This window comes from Sprattus sprattus (genome assembly GCF_963457725.1).
Source record: "Sprattus sprattus genome assembly, chromosome: 16".
In the NCBI taxonomy this organism is placed as follows: domain Eukaryota; kingdom Metazoa; phylum Chordata; class Actinopteri; order Clupeiformes; family Clupeidae; genus Sprattus; species Sprattus sprattus.
In genome coordinates, this window is record NC_137914.1 from 30077546 (window position 1) to 30099304 (window position 21759).

General features: G+C 42.1%; 1 protein-coding gene across 1 annotated transcript in view; it reads left to right on the forward strand.

Moving 5' to 3' along the window:
• The window catches only part of dab2ipa (DAB2 interacting protein a), a gene marked incomplete at its 5' end in the record, with an annotated part of 178686 nt that overhangs the window by 148470 nt on the left and 8457 nt on the right, over positions 1–21759 (forward strand). The window contains 2 exons of the mRNA XM_080853935.1: positions 19126–19270; positions 20804–20948. Of these exons, the coding sequence (XP_080710061.1) occupies positions 19126–19270; positions 20804–20948 (290 nt within the window). The remainder of the gene's footprint in view (positions 1–19125; positions 19271–20803; positions 20949–21759) is intronic.

Consider the following 21759-nt stretch of genomic DNA (forward strand, 5'->3'; position numbering starts at 1 on the left):
GAAGGGGAAAAAAGAGAAAGATAAGGTTGGTAGCTCTGGATCAATGCAATGCAGGCCGTACAATCGCACATGTGACCCTGCACTGTGGAACTAGCAGGTATTGATCGCTGTGTGTGTGTCTGTCCAGATGCTGAGATGGGAATTAGCCCTGCTCCCCTTGATGAATGGCAAGTGGTGTGTGTGGTTGTGCGTTTGCGTGTGTGTGTGTGTGTGTGTGTGTGTGTGTGTGTGTGTGTGTGTGTGTGTGTGTGTGTGTGTGTGTGTGTGTGTGTGTGTGTGTGTGTGTGCAGGACTATGTGTGTGCGTCTAGCACACCCCCAGGGAAATTGGTAGCATCAATTCATGCCCCCACAGCCTCTAAAATAATTAGCTTTCATTCATTTGGTTCACACACATACCCTTAAAGGTATTTGACACACACACACACTCAAGTAGACACACACACACACTCAAAGCCAACGTCCGTGGGAGAACTTATACACACAAGGTCATCTTGTGTGGGTCATTCGCACACACAAGGTCATATCCTGTAGGGACATTCATACATACTCATTTGAGGATAACAAGCACACATTGCATGTGGGTGTGTGTGTGTGTGTGTTTGTGTGTGTGAGTTTTGTTTTACTTTGGTTTGAATGCATGAATGACAGGCCCTAACGAGAGGCCAGTCTTAACGAGAGTCCAATCTTAACGAGATGCCAGTCTTAACAAGAGACCAGTCTTAAGGCCAGTCTTAACGAGTACCAGACCAGCACCAGTCCTGTCCTATTTCCTGTCACAAAGACTCAAGCTAGTCACAGTTGTCGGTTCGTTGAGGTCAACACTACTTGTAATGCAATTCTACGTGTAATCTAAGCAGAAACAGAATAACGTATTAATGGAGATAGAAAAAGAAAGCAGAATAGATGGAATGTAAGCATAACGTATTAATGGAGATAGAAATAGAAAGCAGAATAGATGGAATGTAAACAATAGAAATATTTCCATTCATAAATATAGTCTTAATGTTATGTTGGAGGGTGCTAATTAGACCAATGACATGCCTTATCAGCGTTTTAAGCATGGTGAATCTGATATATTAGGCCTAGTCACATAGTTGAGGCATGATGGCTTGTGATGAATTGTCTGGTAAATAATTGAACTCCCACAGCACTGGAGAGTGAGTAGAGTAGAGGGCCCTTGCAGAGCAGCCACTGGCCAGCTTCTCATGCCTCCTCAAGGGTCTCCTCCAGCTATAGTGGCAGTTCTGGTGTGAACAAGGGTAGCATTTGTGATAATGATGTGTGTGTGTGTGTGTGTGTGTGTGTGTGTGTGTGTGTGTGTGTGTGTGTGTGTGTGTGTTAGTGCATGTGGTTGTGTGTGTGTGGATATGTGCATGTGGTTGTGTGTGTGCTTGTGGTTGTGTGTGTGTGTTTGTGGTTGTATGTTAGTGTGTGCATGTTGTTATATGTGGTTTAATGTGTGTGTTTGGGTGCATGTGTGGGATTGTGTGCGCAGGGCCTGCCAGTGTGACTGATCTGGTCGCATATGCGACTGGAATTTTGGCCGTGCGACTTGATTTGAAATCACAGTCGCACGCGTGCGCCTGTAGAAACAGGCAAAAATTGCGGGTTTCAGGGTGTTTTTCCCCCCCACTAATTTTCCAAGAAGAACTGATTTTTACTTGACAACAATATTAATTTGGACTATCAACGTTAATGCGTTAATCTATGATATCATTGTAGACGGGCTTAATGCGATACAATATTTTAAAGCAGGTAACGCAACATGTTTACTTTCGGTTTGCGTTGACACAACACGAAACGTGCCTGCAGTCATTTAGACAGGAGATAACGAAGCGATAGTGGAAGATGGGAAGAGCTGAGCGGAAAGTTTCTATTTAAGAGGCAAAATGACGGAACAATCGACCAAACTAAAGTTGTATGGAGCATTTGAAGGCTAAATTTAGCTAGAACTAGCCTGGATACCAGCCTGAACTCCGCCCACAAAATGTTTGGTCCGGGAGATTCAGTCTGGAGTCGAGCTAGTTGGGAGGGTTTAAACGGCCCCGAAAAGGGATCTGACCATTCAAATTGTAAGGGCGGGCTTTATACGTTGATGGACAGACATAGATAGATTACCGGTATACATCGAACAAAGATGGCGCCGTCTCGGGAGCTTAGTGGGACATATTTGATATGATTTAAGGTATCTACACGACTTTTTTTATGTCTACATTGACTCGGTTAGTTGTGTATACGCAACACCAATGTTGCCTAGGATTGTAGGTCTTAACTTATGCACTCTTGACCATTATTGAAAGGTTATGCTAACAGCGTAGACAAAAAGAACATTAGAACTAATGGTAGCTTCTAGCCTTGAGTGCTAATTAAGTAACGTCTCAACAGATATTGACAGCGCATTCATTTTGAAAGAGGAACAGAGAAACGCGATCAAGGCATTTGTCGATTGAAAAGATGTTTTTGCCGTCCTTCCTACGGGATCAGGTAAAAGTTTAATCTATCAGATGGTAATAATACTACGTTGCTCTGATTGGTTCTAGGTATCCAATTCAGCGAAGAGGAATTTTCTTTCCTGGTTCGTTGAAACACGCCCCATAATCACAGCCCAGTGGTCCGGTCTCAGACTCATATTCTGACTAGAATTATGAGTATGACATCGTCAGGCTAAGCTAGAACAGAAGCAGCTCGTCTTTAAGTGATCACCTTAATGCAAAGCACCCGACAGAAAGCAGTCCCAGGTTAGATGGTCGCCAACCCACACTCCACGACTTCCCTAGGAAAATAACTAGACCAGTCTGTGGCGATATTAGCGGAGAAATTAAGCGAAAGAACTACTACCAACACAATTAATATTCAGCGTAAATACAACCCTGATTCAATTATATTTGGTTTTGTGAATGGAGGTTGAGCCCAAGCGCAGTGTGTTGAGTGCGTTTTAAAGCTGTCTATTGAGGCGCTCAAATCTGAATCGACATTTGGAGACGTGACATCCAGCACTCACGTACAGATGAAAGGCAGCCCGCTCCTTTTAAAATAAGTTAGACGAGTCGACGGACGTCAGTAAAGCTGCATTAGTGCTGTTTTTTTTTTTGCGTTATTATTGGAGTGTTATTCTCCAAGAGGACATGCCTTTCTGTGGAGAGCTACCAATTCGAACTACTGCCCAGGAAGTGCTATTTATGTTGATAATAGATTGCAGCCACAGATTTAAATAATTTTTCCAATTATTTGAATCATTATATTGAACATTATTTGAACCTATTTGTTTGCATGTCTGAAGCATCACCTATTTTAATTAGGCCTAGCTGAGTGGTCTTGTTTGCATGTTTTATCACTTGATTTGAGTGCATGCTACTTTTTGGGTATATTCTGGTGTTATTTCCTTGCTTGTTTGCTGTGCACAAATAGGCTTAGGCCTACGGCAACTAAGTTCTGTGTTTGATTTTATGTTGTTTTTTGGTGCACAATACAATTTTGATGCAATATCTGGAGTTAGATTTTCTTTTATTAATTTCTAGGCTTCCACCTGTAGCAGGTGCTGATGTTCGCTTATAAATTAGAATTAATGGATTATAGATTAAATTAGCCTAATGGAATATAGATAAACTAAAATAAGCGGAGTGTCTGTTGGGCCCTGACCTGTTACAAATACGAAAAGTCGAAAAGGTTGGGAACCCTTGATCTAAATCACCTAAAATACCATGCAATTCTTTTCCACCTATCAAAGGCCTTAGCAAGGTTATGCCTTTCCTTTTATAATCTGTTCAAACATGTTATTCCAGGTTGTTAACATTGATTAATAGTAGTATGACTTGGTTTGGCCAACTTTTTATAGTGGTGCGCCTAGATATTTGCTGGTGCTCCCAATTTTTCTGGGTTAGGAGCACAGTGCTCCTAAGCCAAAAAGTTAGTGTCAAGCCCTGGTGCGTGTGTGTGTGTGTGCCCTGATGTAATTCAGTGTTGATTGAGAACATTAGTGTGGGGTTTTGAGTCAGAGACGTGCAGTAATCATTGTCATGATTTGACACATAGGACTTGTTTTAAATTGTCGAGACTGAGCGAGACATAAATGGGAAGTCCTTCTGAAGTCATTTTGCAGTCGTTTGGAGGCTATTGATGGTGGGGGTGTGGAAGTGGGTGAGAGCGGTGTGTGTGTGTGTGTGTGTGTGTAAGTGAGTGAGAGCGTGGTGTATGTGTGTGTGTAAGTGGGTGAGAGCGGTGTCTGTGTGTGTGTAAGTGGATGAGAGCCTGTGAGTCATTCAAAAGCCCAGGGAGGAACTAGCGCCATGATGGATTGAGTCTGATGGCTTTACTGTCGGTGAATGGAGGAGAAAGGCAAGCAGGACATGGTAACCCACAAACAACGCTGAACTGAGAATGTGTGTGTTGTGTGGATGTGTGTTTGCTAAATCAGGCTACTGCTCCCCAATAACACATTTCAATAACAGACACTCATACAAACACACAAACACATCCCTAGTGCAGGGGATAAGAGGACACACAGCAGGGGAATCTGGGAAATTTAGAGAAGCGCATCATTGCATGGAGTTTGTTTTTGTGTTTGTGTGTGTGGGTGTGTGTGTTTGTGTTTGTGTATGGTACCCCTCTGTTATTTTCTCAATTGTAATCCTATAACTCAGCCCTCATTATGCTCTATCATGGTGTGTGTGTTTAAGATCATGTTTACTCCATCTGCCTAGGTCACTCTAAATGTGTGTATGTGTTCAATCTGTGTGTGTGTGTGTGTGTGTGTGTGTGTGTGTGTGTGTGTGTGTGTGTGTGTGTGTGTGTGTGTGTGTGTGTGTGTGTGTGTGTGTGTGTGTGTTTGTGTTCAATCTCTCTCTCTCTCTGTGTGAGTGCGTGCGTGTGAGTGCGTGCGTGTGTGTGTGTGTGTTTGCGTTCATGACACCCCTCTGCCATTTCCTCCATTTTAATCCCATAACAGTAGCAATGTTTTAATCCAATCAGGCGGCTGATGTGTGGATTTGTCTGGCGAGCGGGCTGACCTTTGACCCCTGCTGCTGTCACCCTTCATGTGTCAACAGCTTTAGTGGATCCCTGTCGGGGTATGAGGGTGTGTCCATGGCAACCAGGGGAATCACAACGGGGCGATCAGCCAGACACAGAAGGATGTTGTTCATGGATTTGCTGTTCTCATTTCAAAGCTCAACAGTCATCATTATCAAGCCCCATTGATTACGAGGACGCAATGTGAGGGAGGGAGGCTCAGCAGGGAGTGCTGTGTTTGTGTGTCTGTGTTTTAGTTTGTTTGTGTGTGTGCTTTTTTGTGTTTGTTTGTTTGTGTGTGTATGTATGTGTGCATACATGTGTGAGCATGCAAGGGTGTGTGTGTTAGTTTGTTTGTGTGTATGCTTTTTTGTGTTTGTGTGTATGTGTGAACGTGTGTGTGTTTGTGTGTGTGTATGTGTGTGTGTGAATGTGTGAATTTGTGTGCGTGTGTGAATCATTCTTATCAGAACACACGCGTCTCAGCCATTCTCCTCTTATCAATATGCCTGAGTGAGTCATCACTCCAGTCTCAACAGACTGAGAGTCACTCACGCTCACTCTCTCCTCCCTCCCCTCTCCTTTCTTCCTTACTTGCTTCCTTTACCTCCTCTCATCTCCTCTCCTCCTCCCGCTCTCATCTCCCTCTTCTCTTCTACCCTGTCCTCCCCCAGTCCACTGTGACCTTGTCCTTGATGTCACACAGATGACTCTATACGGTGACCTTGTCCTTGATGTCACACAGATGACTCTATACGGTGACCTTGTCCCTGCTGTCACACAAAGAAACTCAGGTGTTGACATTAGAATGGATTGGAAAAATAGACCAATCAGTGTATTGAATGCAGACTATAAGCTTTATGCTACAATCTTAACAAAAAATAATGGAAACAGCAATGAGTCACTTAATAGATGAGGACCAAACAAGATTCATGAGAGATAGACAAACACAGGATAACATCAGAAGATCTCTCCATATCATTGAAAACATTAACAAAGAACAATCCAGTGCCATCATTTTGAGTTTGGATGCGGAAAAAGCTTTTGATTCAGTCGGATGGGAGTTTCTTTATGCAGTAATGAAAATATTTGGTTTGGGAATACATTTATACGTGGTATTCAGGCGCTTTATTCTTCTCCAATAGCAAGGATCAAGGTTAATGGCAGCCTCTCAGATCCCATTAGTTTGGAGCGAGGATGTAGACAGGTCTGCCCTGCCAGCCCCAGTCTCTTCAACTTGTTTATTGAGCCTTTGGCCCAAGCAATAAGACAGGAGGCGAAACTGAAAGGTATTTCCATTGGAGGAGTGGAGTACAAAGTAAGCCTGTACGCCGATGATGTACTTGTCACATTGACTGACCCAGCCACTGGCCTCCCAGAAATATTCAGGATATGTCCTTAATGTTAATAAAACCCAGGTTATGACATTTAATTTCGCTCCTACACAGGAATTCACCACAAAATACAAGTTCAATTGGTACTCCACCCAAATCAAAAATTTAGGAATAAATTTGACTAAAGATCTGTCCCAGTTATAACTCTAATTACAACTGTGTAAACAAAAAAATATATGATGTCCTTGATAGATGGAGCCTCCTCCCCCTTGATTTTGGCGATAGAATTAGATCAGTCAAGATGAACATCCTGCCCAGATTACTATATATTTTTCTGTCTCTTCCTATAGTCCCCTAAAACAATTCAGAGAATGGAATAGGCATATTTCACTATTCATATGGAATAAAAAGAGGCCAAGAGTAAAATGTTCCACTCTTCAGTTACCAAAGGAAAAGGGGGGCTTGGCTCTCCCATCCTTAAAGGATTACTATATAGCCGCTCAGCTAAGGCCACTTGTAGCTCTTATGAAGCCAAATGGAAAGATATAGAGACATCTTTGACAGATGTCCCGATACAATCATTAATAGGTTGTATTGACAATAATAAGGAAAAAGCGCAGACAGACAGCCAATGGGTGAACTTATCATTGAAGATATGGGCTGGTGTAGTTCAACGCTCTCAGCTTCAGAGAGAGGTCAAATTACTCAGGTGGCCTGCGTACGATCCTGACTACAAGCCGTCATTGTATGATCTCAGATATAGACAATGGGTTTATCATGGCATTACATCTCTATGTACAATAATTCAAAACAGGGCACTTCATAGCTTTGAACATCTATGTCAGGTTTATGGGCTGAGTAAAGTGGATTTCTACAGGTATTTACAAATCTCTGATTACTTCTGTAAAGAGGTTAAGGATCCTAACCAGAGGGAATTGTCAACTGTTGTCCAGCTGTTTGTTGATGCCTATAATGGTAGGAACTGTAAAGGTATGATAAGCAGACTGTACCGTGGCATCACATCACTCAAAAAGGACTCCACACAGTATGTGAAGCAACGATGGGAAAAAGAACTGGACATTGAAATAACAGAGGACATGTGGATGAACGCTTGGAAAACACAGTCCTCTACTACTAACTCTTTTGGTTGGAGAGACTTTTGCTGGAAAAATTTGATTCGATTTTTTATCACCCCTAAACAAAAAGGTAAACAAACAGACACTCAGTTAGGGTTCAAATACACGTACGCGTTTTTTTTAAACGGGACGCGAGCAATGCATTAATTCCTATGGTACGGCGCGTTTTGCGTGTGCGTCCCTTCTCCACCACGCGTTGCGTCTTTGTAGCGTTTTTTAGGTGCGCTTAAAAGTTGAACTATTCTCAACTTTCTAGCGCAAGGCAGGGAAGCGCACCGCTCATCAATGTCACACTCGGCCCAGGCAGCCAATCAGATCAAGCAACAGGCGGGCTTAACTTAACTTAACTATCACTTATTTCCTGTTTTGATGCTGGAAGATGGTGTATGATTAAGCAATATAACACGAGTGGGAGTGGGATTATCCCTTACCTACCCCACTACCACGAGTATTGCTTTTAAAAAAACAATTCTACAGTCAACAAATTAACATTTTAACACGAAAAATAGTTCCATTTTCAACGTCAGAATTTTGAATAAACGGTTTTCATCAATGCGCTTTCCTTGAAAAGTCTGTTTTGGCCTCCACACTTTGCCAAGGCGTTACTGAAGCGTCTGCGCCTGAAAAAAGACGCGTATGTGTATTTTAACCCTTAGGGTGCTGGAGGGAATGTGGAGAAAGCATGGTAGACCACGCCCATGTATTCTGGCTGTGCCCCTCAATCCAGATCTACTGGAAGGATGTGACAGAAGTCATTGATAAGGTTTTGGGTTTTAGTGTGGATGTAACATTCATTTATCTTTACTTGTGCCATTTCCCTGAGGGATTGTCCAAAGACGATGAGTATCTTTTAAAAATTATGTTGGCAGCTGGGAAAAAGGCGATCACAAAATATTGGCTTCAGAAAGACGCTCCTACTGTGGGCACGTTTGTTGGTATTGTGAAACATTTACACCTCCTTGAACAGATGACATATTCCATACGGCTCCAAAAAGAGATTGGAGAAAAGAGATGGGGAAAATGGTCCATTTACATAAATGACCTAGTTCTGACAATGTATATTAACTAGCCATTCCTGACTGATTATAACTTGTACACATTATCTCTACGACCTCATGTTTTTTTTTCTTTTTTTTTCTGTTTTCTCCCTTTGTAGTATTTTCTTTCCTTGTTTAACCCTTAAAAAAGCATTCTTAAACTGATTGTTCAAATCCTTGATTGTGATGGGCTAAAAGCCGTTGTAAAATCCAACATTACCTTACAATTTGACCTGATAACATTCCATATTACTGCGCAGCGAATGGCAAGGCATTCATATAGCGCATTTTATACCCAGTGTTCCATCTGGTTGCTTGGTTGCTTGGCAACGATTTATTTAAGAACTATATTTTTTAGTGGCGGAAGAATGACGGTTCATCATTAAACTATTGTTTTATTAAATTGAATTGTCTTTATTTATGAAACCATATCAAATATTTGTAGTAACAGTTTGAGAAGAGCAATAAGCCCAGCGAGTCCGTGGTTTGCGCTGAGGCCTAAAAAAAAAAAAAAAAGTTTGGTTCCTGTTGGTTGTCAGTTGAGGTCATGGGTAGGTAGGAAATTTATTTTATTTTATTTTTTTAATTTTATTTTTCCAGTGGCAGCGAGTGATACAGTAGGTAGATTATTTTTTTTTTACAGCAACAATGGATACTCCCAACATGTTACACACACACACACACACACACACATTTTTATATGAACAAAATATGTAGTCAATACAACCTGGACCATTGGCATTGAAGACATCTCAAGCAATATTTCATTAATAAATGTAATAGTATCAACTCTTACAATACTCCGCACAATGTGTACAAACCTACAAAACGTTGAAAAAACTTTCAAAAAGGTAGCGAGACAACATCCAATCAACCCGGAAAATGTTTTAGAACCATGAATGACTCCGAAGCTGTTTAGTTAAAGTGTAACTCTTCATCGACTCATAGCCCTGTTGTCCGACATTACTGCCTGCTATTAGTAGGAAAAACAATGAGAACATTTGGTACAACTCAGAGCAAATAGAGGTCTGGCAGCTAAAGCTAACCTATTCATGGGACATTAAAACTGAAACTGAAACAAAAGCCAACTGGCCCATTAGGAAAGCTTTAGCTTCCGGGTCACTATTCGCTCTGTATTGTACCACATTTTCACAAAAAGGCCAGAGAGTTCACGTGTTCTGAGATGCAATCTAGGTCATATTAGTTAAACTGCAGTTTTTTGAGTTTATAATTTCCTCTTTTCCCTGTACTGTTGCACACAATTATACACAGACATACACGAAAAAGTGTTTTATTACCCAAACACATGGTCACTAAGCACTGAACATTAGTCAACATAAAATAAATATTAATATTTATCTACTGATATGTGTATATATGTAATATCTGTAGGATAAGAATTATTTTAAGCATTTTTATAATCAAAATCGCTGAATTTGCGCATGCCCTGGTGAAACAGAGAGGAGACACGTGAGGTGAGGCAGCAACGAGCTGCGTCTCATTTCAGATTGCGCAATATGGAGTAAGGAAGCTGTCAGAATGTTCGTGTGTTTAAAATAGATATACAGTACGTGCATATTTTTTGAAGTTGAGCAGAAAATACATATTTGTAAACTCTTACAAACACAAAATGCAACTTCACGATTACGATTTCTTCATTACGAATTCACGAATTACAAACACGAAATACAACTTCACGATTACGGTTTCACAAATTACAAACACGAAATGCAACTCCACAAGTTACGGTTCACAAACGTGACTAAACTGTCAAAAATACGTCACCACAGACATTATTATTGAGCAGAGGATACATCGATCCCACAGACTGCGCATGCGTTCAAGTTCCCGACCAAAGCCAAGAGAAACTGATAGTGGCTTAACAACGCGATCGTGACCGGGGTGATTAAAAGAATGAAATTTGGCACACATTTAGCTTTTACCCTTCCAAATGATATTAGAAGGGGTGCCCAAGTGAAACTGCTTGTTTTTTCGTTTTAAGGAAATTATTATTCCAACGGCAGAATAATCGAAATTAATTTGGTGTCATTTTAAATCACCTTAGACTAAGTTTCATTCATTGCATTAAGACAGGGACAGACGCTTTTAATGACGTGCTTTCAAACACGATGATGCCGGTAACAAGCCAGCCTTCCCGGTTCCATCTAATATAGGCCTAACAAAACGTAAATTCATTAAGCAAATGAAGATGCATGAGTAATTATTCTCAAGCATCTCAATGCATATTAGGCTCATTCATTGAAAATTGCAGATGAGGCACAGCTCGTCGCTGCCTCTCACTGTTTAAACAGGAAAATTTAAATGCTTGAAATGATTGTAATCGTGCAGAACATACATTAATAGCACAGATCAGTAGAAAAATGTTAATTGTGTCTGGCCTTGCTAAGTTTGACTTGGCTATCCAGCAAGTTAACAACTCAAAACTAAGTATGTCGATGTAAGCAAGGAATGTAGATAGACTGCCTTCCTTTCTTAATCTCTTATGCTTTAATTTCAAGCTGTAAAAGAGCATTGCCCTCGTGGGAGTAAGATATGATTCAAATGCAGGTGGAAATCTTAGAAACAGTAACTAGCGTTCTCCGTAATAATCAATCACACCAATTCTCTCAACACGGAGCGGGAAGCGTTGCTATGGATTCTAAATTATTTATAGATACCAACTAAGGTCACAAGAGGGCGCTCTAACACAAGAAATTAAACACTTTACAAATATTGAACCTGTGGTCTACTCAGACCATCCAGACATTAATATTTATTTTAATTTTATCGTTATTTGTTTTTTACTTTCATGATGATAGATGGGGTGCTCTCGCATAGAACCGTGAGCGGGGAGCCAAGCTGCTGCTTCACTGAATAGGCCTATATGCTTAATCAATACGTTATTTGAAGTCATGAAAGGTGTAGAGTAGTCTGTAAGCGAAATACACTGGAAACATAGATTATTTGAAAATAAGTCAGTTCTCAATGTCGAAAAAAAACATGCTGTGAAGGCTATTTAATATGTTGTTATTGTACCAGGACGTCGTTCCGCAATCTAGGTTGAGCTCGCGCATGTTTTTTTTGTCTGTTTATTTTAATTTAGCTACTTTGTTTAAACCAACACATATAAAAAGCAAACTATAAAACACAAACATGCATGAATAACACTTATTTGGTGAGCATTTCTAGGCAAAAAAAAATCAGTTTTGAAAATCATACCACAGGTAACGCATATCCTGATATCGGTGAAAACTTAAAATCTCCTTAAAACGAAACAAGTTTCACTTGGGCACCCCTTCTAATATCTTTTGATAGGGTAAAAGCTAAATGTGTGCCAAATTTCATGTTTTTATCACCCCGGTCAAAATCGTGTTGTTATATGGTTTCTCTTGGCTTTGGTCGGGAACTTGAACGCATGCGCAGTCTGTGGGATCGATGTATCCTCTGCTCAATAATAATGTCTGTGATGACGTATGAAAGTGGTGACGTATTTTTGACAGTTAAGTCACGTTTGTGAACCGTAACTTGTGGAGTTGCATTTCGTGTTTGTAATTTGTGAAACCGTTATTGTGAAGTTGTATTTCGTGTTTGTAATTCGTGAATTCGTATTCGTAATGAAGAAATCGTAATCGTGAAGTTGCATTTTGTGTTTGTAAGAGTTTACAAATATGTATTTTCTGCTCAACTTCAAAAAATATGCACGTATATCTATTTTATACACACGAACATTCTGACAGCTTCCTTACTCCATAGCGCAATCCCTCACAAACTGGGTTGAGTGCATGCCTTTTACATGGTTATCAGAGTAAGCCCTTGCTCCGTTGATTTCACATTATTTATCTGAGGATTGTTTGATATCTATGTGAAGCCATTTAACATCATACAAGTGGTTGTGATCACTTTGAACCCAAGACTGCTTTTTATTGGTGAGCTGATTTTGAGGAATTAAACTTTCCAGCTGAAGTTGTTTCCTGGTTGTTACGGTCAAATAGTTGCTATGCTAGTTTACTAGATTCTAGCTGATTTCTAATATTGAACGACCAAGTCATTGAAGAACATTGAAGTATCAAACTCGTAGTGACGTAGTGAGATTGCTACAATATCCAACTTAACATGAACGATTTTCAGGACTGTTTGTAGCTTTCCAGCTATTTGTGTGGACACAAGAATTTGTCCATAGAGATATAAATAAAGTACCTATCTATCGATCTTATTGTAAGTACTGTCATTTTATTGTACATGAGCAGTTTTGAGGATTTATGATCTCTTAGCAGATGTGGTTGGGCTGGAGTTGGCTATCTCAGGTTCCAGGTGTTGTGATGGGGCAAAATCAGTGTAGTCAGAATCAATTCAATTCAATTCAATTCAATTCAATTCAATTCAATTCAATTCAATTCAATTCAATTCAATTCAATTCAATTTTATTTGTATAGCGCCATAACAATACAATTGCCTCTCGGCGCTTAACAGAGCCCAGAGCCTGAACCCCCTTAATGCATGCACAACGGCAACAGGAGCAAGAAAAAACTCCCTGTTAGGCAGGAAGAAACCTTGAGCAGAACCACGGCACATAAGGGGGGACCCATCTGCTTGAGGTCGGCTGGGTGGAGACAGGAAGGTGGGACGGGGGGAAGGGGGGAAGGGGAAGGGTAGTGTGGCAGAAGGGGAAAGGAAGCAACAGGGGCAATACACAGCCAGCATTTGGTCACTGGACATATGTGTACGTACATCTGGTGGTAAATACATGATACAGACAAGACCAGATTACTGTGGCAATAGGGTTATTGTTACAGGGGTAGGGGATGTAGGGACAGAGAAACATTTCGGTGGAGGCAATAATGTATATTGTACATAAATGCTAGCATAGGGTATTGGGTAGAGTAGGTGTACGGCAATGCAGTGGGTGCGGTTGGCCGAGGGTTTCTCTAGGTAGACCAGGTAGAGAGACTACGTGCAGAGTGGTGGGGGTGGGGAGGGAAAGTTCCACATCCATCAGCGATTGGAACACGCCTAGCTCCGGGGAGGCAGTGGACCTTGCAGGGGCCGCTTGTTAAAGGGGGGGGTGTGGACATCTCGGACCATGGAGCTGCCGATGACCAGGGTGGGGGTCGTCACATCCAGCGGGAGAAGTCGTCAAGGGGATGATGACTGAGTTGAGGGCCCAGGATGGGGAGCAGGGCGGCGTGGGCGATGCTGGTGATGCTCTGGAGCCGGTCTGCAGGGGCGATTCGGGGCGGGCTGAGGAGGGGAGTGATCAGGCCCAGGAGGCTCCTCCTGATCCATCTAACAAACAGGAAATGACGAATCAGTCTGCAGGTCTGTCAGTCGGGAATCAGCACGAACAAACACACAGATGAATCATTTCACCAACCAGGGACATGTCACCTGTGTGTCGGTTTGCCTGTTGCATATTGCAATATTTAGATATGTTTAGTTTTTCTGGCATTGAACATTTTGTTTTTTGTTGTGATCTGTTTGCCGGGGCCGTACATGCATCCACTCGGCAAACAGGAAACACATTTGATGTTGCGGTACTAACATTGAACATTTAGTTTTTTGCTGTGATCTGTTTGCCGGGGCCGTACATGCATCCACTCGGCAAACAGGAAACACATTTGATGTTGCGGTACTAAATTACAAGTAGTAATTTAATTTGTTTTTTGTTGTGATCTGTTTGCCGGGGCCGTACATGCATCCACTCGGCAAACAGGAAACACATTTGATGTTGCGTTACTAAATTACAGGTAGTAATTTAATTTGTTTTTTGTTGTGATCTGTTTGCCGGGGCCGTACATGCATCCACTCGGCAAACAGGAAACACATATGATGTTGCGGTACTAAATTACAAGTAGTAGTTTAATTTGTTTTTTGTTGTGATCTGTTTGCCGGGGCCGTACATGCATCCACTCGGCAAACAGGAAACACATTTGATGTTGCGGTACTAAATGCAAGTAATATTTGAATTTGTGTTCGGATATGTCTGGGTGGCTGGTATAGCAGGTGATTGGTTTGTTGGCGCGGTTACTTTTGGCTATATGATGCACTAAAGAGGAATGTCTTAAGTCTTGATTTGAATATAGGCACGGTGTCTGCAGCTCTGATGGAGGCAGGGAGATTGTTCCAGAGGAGAGGGGCTTGGTAGCTAAATGCTCTCCCTCCTATTGTGGTCTTTGATATTCTTGGAATTACCAGGAGGCCTGCACTCTGGGAACGGAGCAGCCTTGGAGGGCAATAGGGGACGACTAATTCCTTGAGGTAGTTTGGAGCCAGATCGTTTAGGGCTTTATATGTTAGCAGGAGTACTTTGAAGTCGATTCTACTTTTAACGGGGAGCCAGTGCAAAGAAGCGAGTACCGGTGAGATGTGTTCATATTTTTTAGTTCTGGTGAGTGTACGAGCAGCAGCGTTCTGTATAAGTTGGAGGCTCTTTATTGTGTTGATGCTGCATCCGGACAGGAGAGCATTACAATAATCGAGGCGGGAAGTAATAAATGCGTGGATTAGTTTTTCTGCATCTTGGAGGGATAGGACCTTTCTAATTTTGGCAATATTGCGTAAATAAAAAAATGATGTCTTTGAGATCTGTTTTATGTGTGAGTCAAGTAGGAGGTCTTGGTTGATAGTTACACCAAGGTTTTTGATGTTAGTGTTGGGTGTTGGGAAGCCATTGAGTGAGGGTAAATGAGTAGATAGTGTAGTTCTCAGTTGATCGGGGCCTACAAGCATAACCTCAGTTTTATCAGAGTTGAGGAGCAGGAAGTTGCTAGTCATCCAAGATTTTACATCATGGAGGCAAGCTTCTATCTTGGGTAGATGTACAATTTCATCAGGTTTCATTGATAGGTAGAGTTGGGTGTCGTCAGCATAGCAATGGAAGTTAATGCCATGTTTCCTTATGACAGCACCTAAGGGTAGCATATAGAGGGAAAAAAGCAGTGGTCCAAGGACAGAGCCTTGTGGGACACCGTAGCTTACTCTGGTGTGATTTGACGACTTCTCATGGACATGAACAAATTGATGGCGATCAGAGAGGTAAGATCTAAACCAAGATAGGGCACAACCTTTGATGCCAACGTGATGTTCAAGTCTCTGTAACAGGATCAGATGATCTATAGTGTCGAAAGCAGCACTAAGGTCTAGGAGAACTAATATTGAGGTGCACCCATGATCAGATGCGATTAGTAGGTCATTTAAGACTTTGACTAAGGCCGTTTCAGTACTGTGGTGGGCCCTAAAACCGGATTGGAGGGTTTCTTCAATTTTATTTTGATGTAGAAAAGAAGTAAGTCGCTTAGCAACTAGTTTTTCAAGTATTTTTGACAAAAAAGGAAGGTTAGATATGGGTCTATAGTTAGCGAGATTATCGGGATCAAGGTTAGGTTTTTTAAGAGATGGTTTTATCACTGCTATTTTGAAAGATTGTGGGACGTAGCCTGAGATAAGTGAGTTATTCATTACATTGAGCAATGTCTCACTTAGTAAGGGAAGTGCATGTTTAAGTCATTTTGTGGGGATAGGATCTAGTAGGCACGTTGATGATTTAGATGAGAAGATCAGGGAGTTTAATTCAGGGAGGTCGGCGGGTGCGAAGAATTCAAGGATAGCACCCGGTTGAAGTGGTGTTACCTTGGCGCATGTTGGAAGGGGTGTAGGGTCACAGAGGGGGAGGAAGCTTTGGATTTGTTCTCTTATTTTAAGGATTTTATTATTAAAAAAGGTCATGAAATCATTACCACTAAAGATGATGGGAACCGAATGTTCGATTGTGTTGTGGTTTTTTGTTAGCCTAGAAATAGTGTTAAATAAGAACTTTGGGTTGTTTTTATTACTATCAATCAATGAAGAATAGTAAGCTGATTTCGCCTCAGAGAGTACACGTTTATATCTTAGGAGACTATCCTTCCACGCCATGAGAAATACCTCAAGTTTGGTGGAGTACCATTTTTTTTCTAGTTTTCGTGTGGTTCGTTTGAGTGCACGAGTCTGATCAGTGTACCATGGGGCTAGTTTTTTCAGTTTTCTTAATCTCTTTTTCAGTGGTGCAACAGCGTCGAGGGTTGAATGCAGCGTATGCGTGACGCCTTCAGTAAATAGGTCGATATAAGGTGGGGAAGTGCATATGCCATTTACTTTGCCTGCGGTAGGAGCTGAAGTGAGGGCGACGGGTAGTTTTGATATAAATTCCGCAGTAGTCCTGTCGGATAGACAACGGCTGTAGAAGTGTGTAATTTCCGATGTTGGACGGAGTTCTAATTTCATATTAAATGTAATTAGGTGGTGGTCCGAGAGGGTAGTATTTTGGGGTAGGGCTATAGGGCGGTCAATTTCTAGGCCATGTGTTAATACAAGGTCAATGGTGTGATTATGGTAGTGAGTTGGTGTGTTTACATGCTGTGAGAACCCGATAGAGTCTATCAGTGATTGGAATGCAATTGTAAGGCTATTATTTTCATTATCCATGTGGATATTAAAATCTCCCACTATCAGGATTTTATCCGAATTAACAATCAGGGTGGATAGGAAATCGGAAAATTCGGATAAGAATTCAGTGTAGGGACCTGGTGGTCTATATAGTGTCACAAGAGTGACCGGGTTGGTGGCTTTTGAGTTGGGATGCATAAGATGAAGTACGAGGACTTCAAATGATGCAAATTTAAATTTAGGTCTTGGGGAAATGCATAGATTAGCGAGGGAAATTGTAGCAACTCCACCTCCACGTCCAGTGCTGCGGGGGATGTGGCAGTTAACATGGCTTGGAGGGGTAGATTCATTTAAGGCTATGAATTCATCTGGTTTTAGCCAGGTTTCAGTTAGGAAAAGTATTTGGATGTTGTTGTCTGTTATCAACTCATTGATAAGTGCACCTTTTGATGTTAGGGACCGAATGTTAATAAGGCCCAGCTTTAATATTGTGCAAGTTTCATTTTGTGCTGATAAGGTTTGTATCTTTATTAGGTTATCCTGATAAATGCTTCTTCTAGTGTGAGTTGCGCTGGGCTTATATATTCTGGGTATACATACCGTTTGTATGTGGTGTAATATGGGCAGAGAATGTACTGGTGCAGCAGGAGTTAGTGTGGGGTAATAAGTCTGCCTTCTAGTTCTAGTTATTGGTTGTCAGAAGTACGTTTGAATCAGGGTTTGGCCGACCTGCATTATGAAAAATAGATTAAGCAACCGTATCATACCCAAGCCAGATCACGCCACTGTGTGTGGTTTGTTTATTTATAACAACGGGACTAGCACTTTCACGCTAGCACGATATGCTACCCAAAGGTATGCTACCGTTAAAGGTGCATTAAGGATTAATAGCTATTCGCTAAAGGTATGCTAGCAGCTAAAACTAACGAAATCTCTTGAAATGTGCTGACTTTGATGTTTGACTGTGTAAGGACAGTCGTTGAGTAATTAGTTTGTCATAATGTCAATCATGTGCAACACAAGACTAAGCAAGACGGCAAATAAGCTACTTACTAGATCGACAGAAAGTAATCAAAGTCAGGTCGGCGGGCATCGGCAGGCAAAACTACAGAAGGCAGTTATATGCCTATCGACCCTGCTATGCCATTGGCACGGACGCAATTCTCCATATTAAAAGTCATTGTAGCGCCCCAATTTTTTTTAAGCTGTTATTTTAAGGTTAAACTGCTTATCCTAACCCTAATCCTGAAGCATTATTGTTGCATATTGTGCCTTTAAGTTACCCAACAGCAACCCAACAAAAACGTTTTATTTCCTATTATCCTATTTTATAAACTTACACAAGCTTTTGAGACATATTCTGCAGGTAACATTGTGGCGAGTTGATGGCGTTGATTGACTAACTTTAGACATCCTAGCTTGTTAACATTTGCTAGGGGAAGAGGCGAATAGGCGTTGTTTTTACGAGAGAATGCGCTCATCCTTGTTCAGGATGAAGAGGTGCTGTACAAAAACGTAATTATAGTCTGCCTAAAAAAAAAATGTATGTGTTTCCCCCCCCAAGCTCATAAAATAATTTGAGTCGCACATAAATTGACAGGGTCAGTCGGAAACCGGAACCAAAAAAACAACTCCCCTTACCTGTTCTAAAATCAGCGCAAACCACGGCCTCTTGGGGCTTATTGCTTAAATATAGCACTGTGCTGTCCATGATTTATGCCCTATGTATTCTTCCTGTGGGTTGACAGGAATGTTCTCCAGGTCAGCTTACAGTGCTGTGTTCATAAATAAAAAGTAAAAAAAAAAAAAAATTGGAATTGGATTGGAAAACAGAAATGGAAAACGACCAAGAGAAGCCCAGACCCTCGTGACCATCTAGGCTACACTAGGTCCGACCCAAAAGTGGCCGTTGACATGCTAACACTGCGGAAGGGTTTGGTTCCTTCCTCTCTGAAATCAGTTCATCCTGGCGGTCCGGTGCTTTAGGAAGTTTGTCATCCACTGGGTCTCAAAGAAAAATATTTTCCATTGTTATTCTATCCCTCTTTGAAAAGCTTTTAAGGGTTTAAAGGATTGAGTCTTCCTTACTATTTAGGACTTCCTGATGGTGGTGTGGGTACTCGTGGGAATTGTAGTTCAGCCTAGTTCTTATGTATGTGAAGAGACTTTATGGTGTTGTTGTTTTCAGGACTTCCTGACGGATCTGATGATGTCAGAGGTGGATCGATGCGGTGAGAACGAGCACCTGATCTTCAGAGAGAACACGCTGGCCACAAAAGCCATTGAGGAGTACCTCAAACTGGTGGGCCAGAAGTACCTGCAGGATGCACTTGGTAAAGAACACACACACACACACCACACACACACACACACACACACACACACACACAAGAAGCAGGTGATGGTTCGTAGCCTGCTGTTACCCCTCACTGGGTTTGTGTTGGAAGTCAAATTCAATGTCCTTTTTTAGTTATACACAGGAAAAGATGTCAAATTCCTTGTGCTATTGGTTGGGGACTTCCCACAGCGGTCAATCATTAGCCAATCCTCTCAGTTACATGCAAAATATTCATACTAGCAACCTTACCTCACCAATATTACAACACCCCAACCATAACAGTGCAGCAGGATACAACAACAACAGCGCTGGAGACAGCTGCAACACACGCCACATGTTGATCCCTGGATTTATAAAGCCTCTCCTGCACAGTACAACATGCGCTGTCTGTAGCCAACAAGTGCTAAACACAACAACATGACTGGCCAACCACAGAACTTAAACAGCAGGAGAAAGCAAAAACAAAGCTGCGTCTGTGAGCATTTCACTGAGGTTTTCAAGCCAGCACCTTCCTTCATCAGCATTGAATTAGGCCCACAACACCTCCAGAAAGCTCAACAGTGGTGTCTTACGTCCCAGACCCTTCCTTCTATACTCATGATGGGTTAGGACACATGCCACTACTGTCCCGTCTCTCTCTCGCTTGTGTTGGAAGTGAGTCAAATTCAACACATGAAGGGAAAAACCCACAATAGTCCTTTGGTACACGCTACACCTTTAGATAAATCACATCGCATTGCAGCTGAAAAGGTCTTGTCTGAGGTTTAATGAAGGCTTTTCTAACCACAGTGCAAGAGATAAGGTTTCTTCTCGACTACACAGGGCCACCATTAGGTGAATTTAGATTTGGAATGTTGACTTGACTTTGAAACTGCTGAGGCTTTTATTTTTTGGGGGGAAATCGATAATGAAGGTTTTTTTTTCTTTCTTAGACAAACAAAAAACACAGGAGTGTGTAAGCCTCTGTTGAATTATTTAGAGATTCAGTGAAGGTGATTGCACACAGGAGTGTGTGAGCCTCCTTGAACTTTGAACCTTAAGGTGATGAAACACAGGGCAAGAGTGTGAGCAATGCTGCTGAGTGATGGGCTCCTGCCCCATGATGCTGGCAACAAAGATTCATCTGAAGATCTTTAATCATCGGCGGGCAGCTTGTTGCGATGATACAGTCAGAACAGTCAGAACACTAAGAACCGCTCATGTGATTGCCTGGCAACATCGCTTAGAAAGTTGCCCATCATGACTTTAGTCCTTGGCTGGACTTTAAAAAACACCCAGTCTTCTGACAGATCAATACTACTGCTATCAGATCAGTCAGTGGGACTTTAAAATACACCCAGTCGCACAAAGGTTCCTGCGCAGAATGGCAAGGGTTCATGTCCAGTCTGATATGGCTTTTCCCCAGGTATGATGTGAGTTCCTGTCCAGACTGACAATGGTTCCAAGTAAAATAACAAACAGCATTTCCACAAAGTAATGGCTGTTACCCCCTCGACCCCTCACCTCCGACCCCTGTGTGACCCTTCAGGTGAGTTCATCAAGGCCCTGTATGAGTCGGATGAGAACTGTGAGGTGGATGCATCCAGGTGCTCCAGCTCCGACCTGGCCGAACACCAGAGCAACCTGAAGATGTGCTGTGAGCTTGCCTTCTGCAAGATCATCAACTCCTACTGGTACACACACACACACACACACACACACACACACACACACAACGCACTTAGACACAAACACACACTCACTCCCTGGTGTACACATACTGGGTTAAGCTTTCCCGCATTTCAAAACTCTTGCACACACACACACACACGTACACACACACACACACCAGCGTACAGACAGTAAGTCAAGGGCTGTCAACACACACACAGACACACACACACACACACACACACACACACATAGTACACACACACACCAGCGGGCAGACAGTTAGTCAAGGGCTGACACCACACACGCAGACACACACTCATGCACACACACACACAAACACACACACGTACACACACACCAGCGTGCAGACAGTTGGCCAAGGGCTGACACCTTTGCTCTTTAAACTCACTCTGTCTTAAATCATACACACACACTCAAGCACACACAGACACACACTCACGCAAAGCCATGCACACGTACACACTCACACACATGTACACAAGAAACACACACACACACTGAGTGCTGCACCTTGCCACTGGTTCACTGTCCCTCACTCTGTCACAGACCTGGGCACAGATTACTGATGACCAATGCAGACAGGGGTGACTGTGGGAGCACATTAAACACACACTGTGTGTGTGTGTGTGTGTGTGAGAGGGATAGACTGCCCAGATCAGGACAGTGCACAGGCTCTAATCTTACAATGGCACACACACACACACACACACACACACACACACACACTATCACACTACAAATGTAAAAACACAAACACAAACACACACACACACACACACACACACACACACATGCGGATTCTGCTGCCAT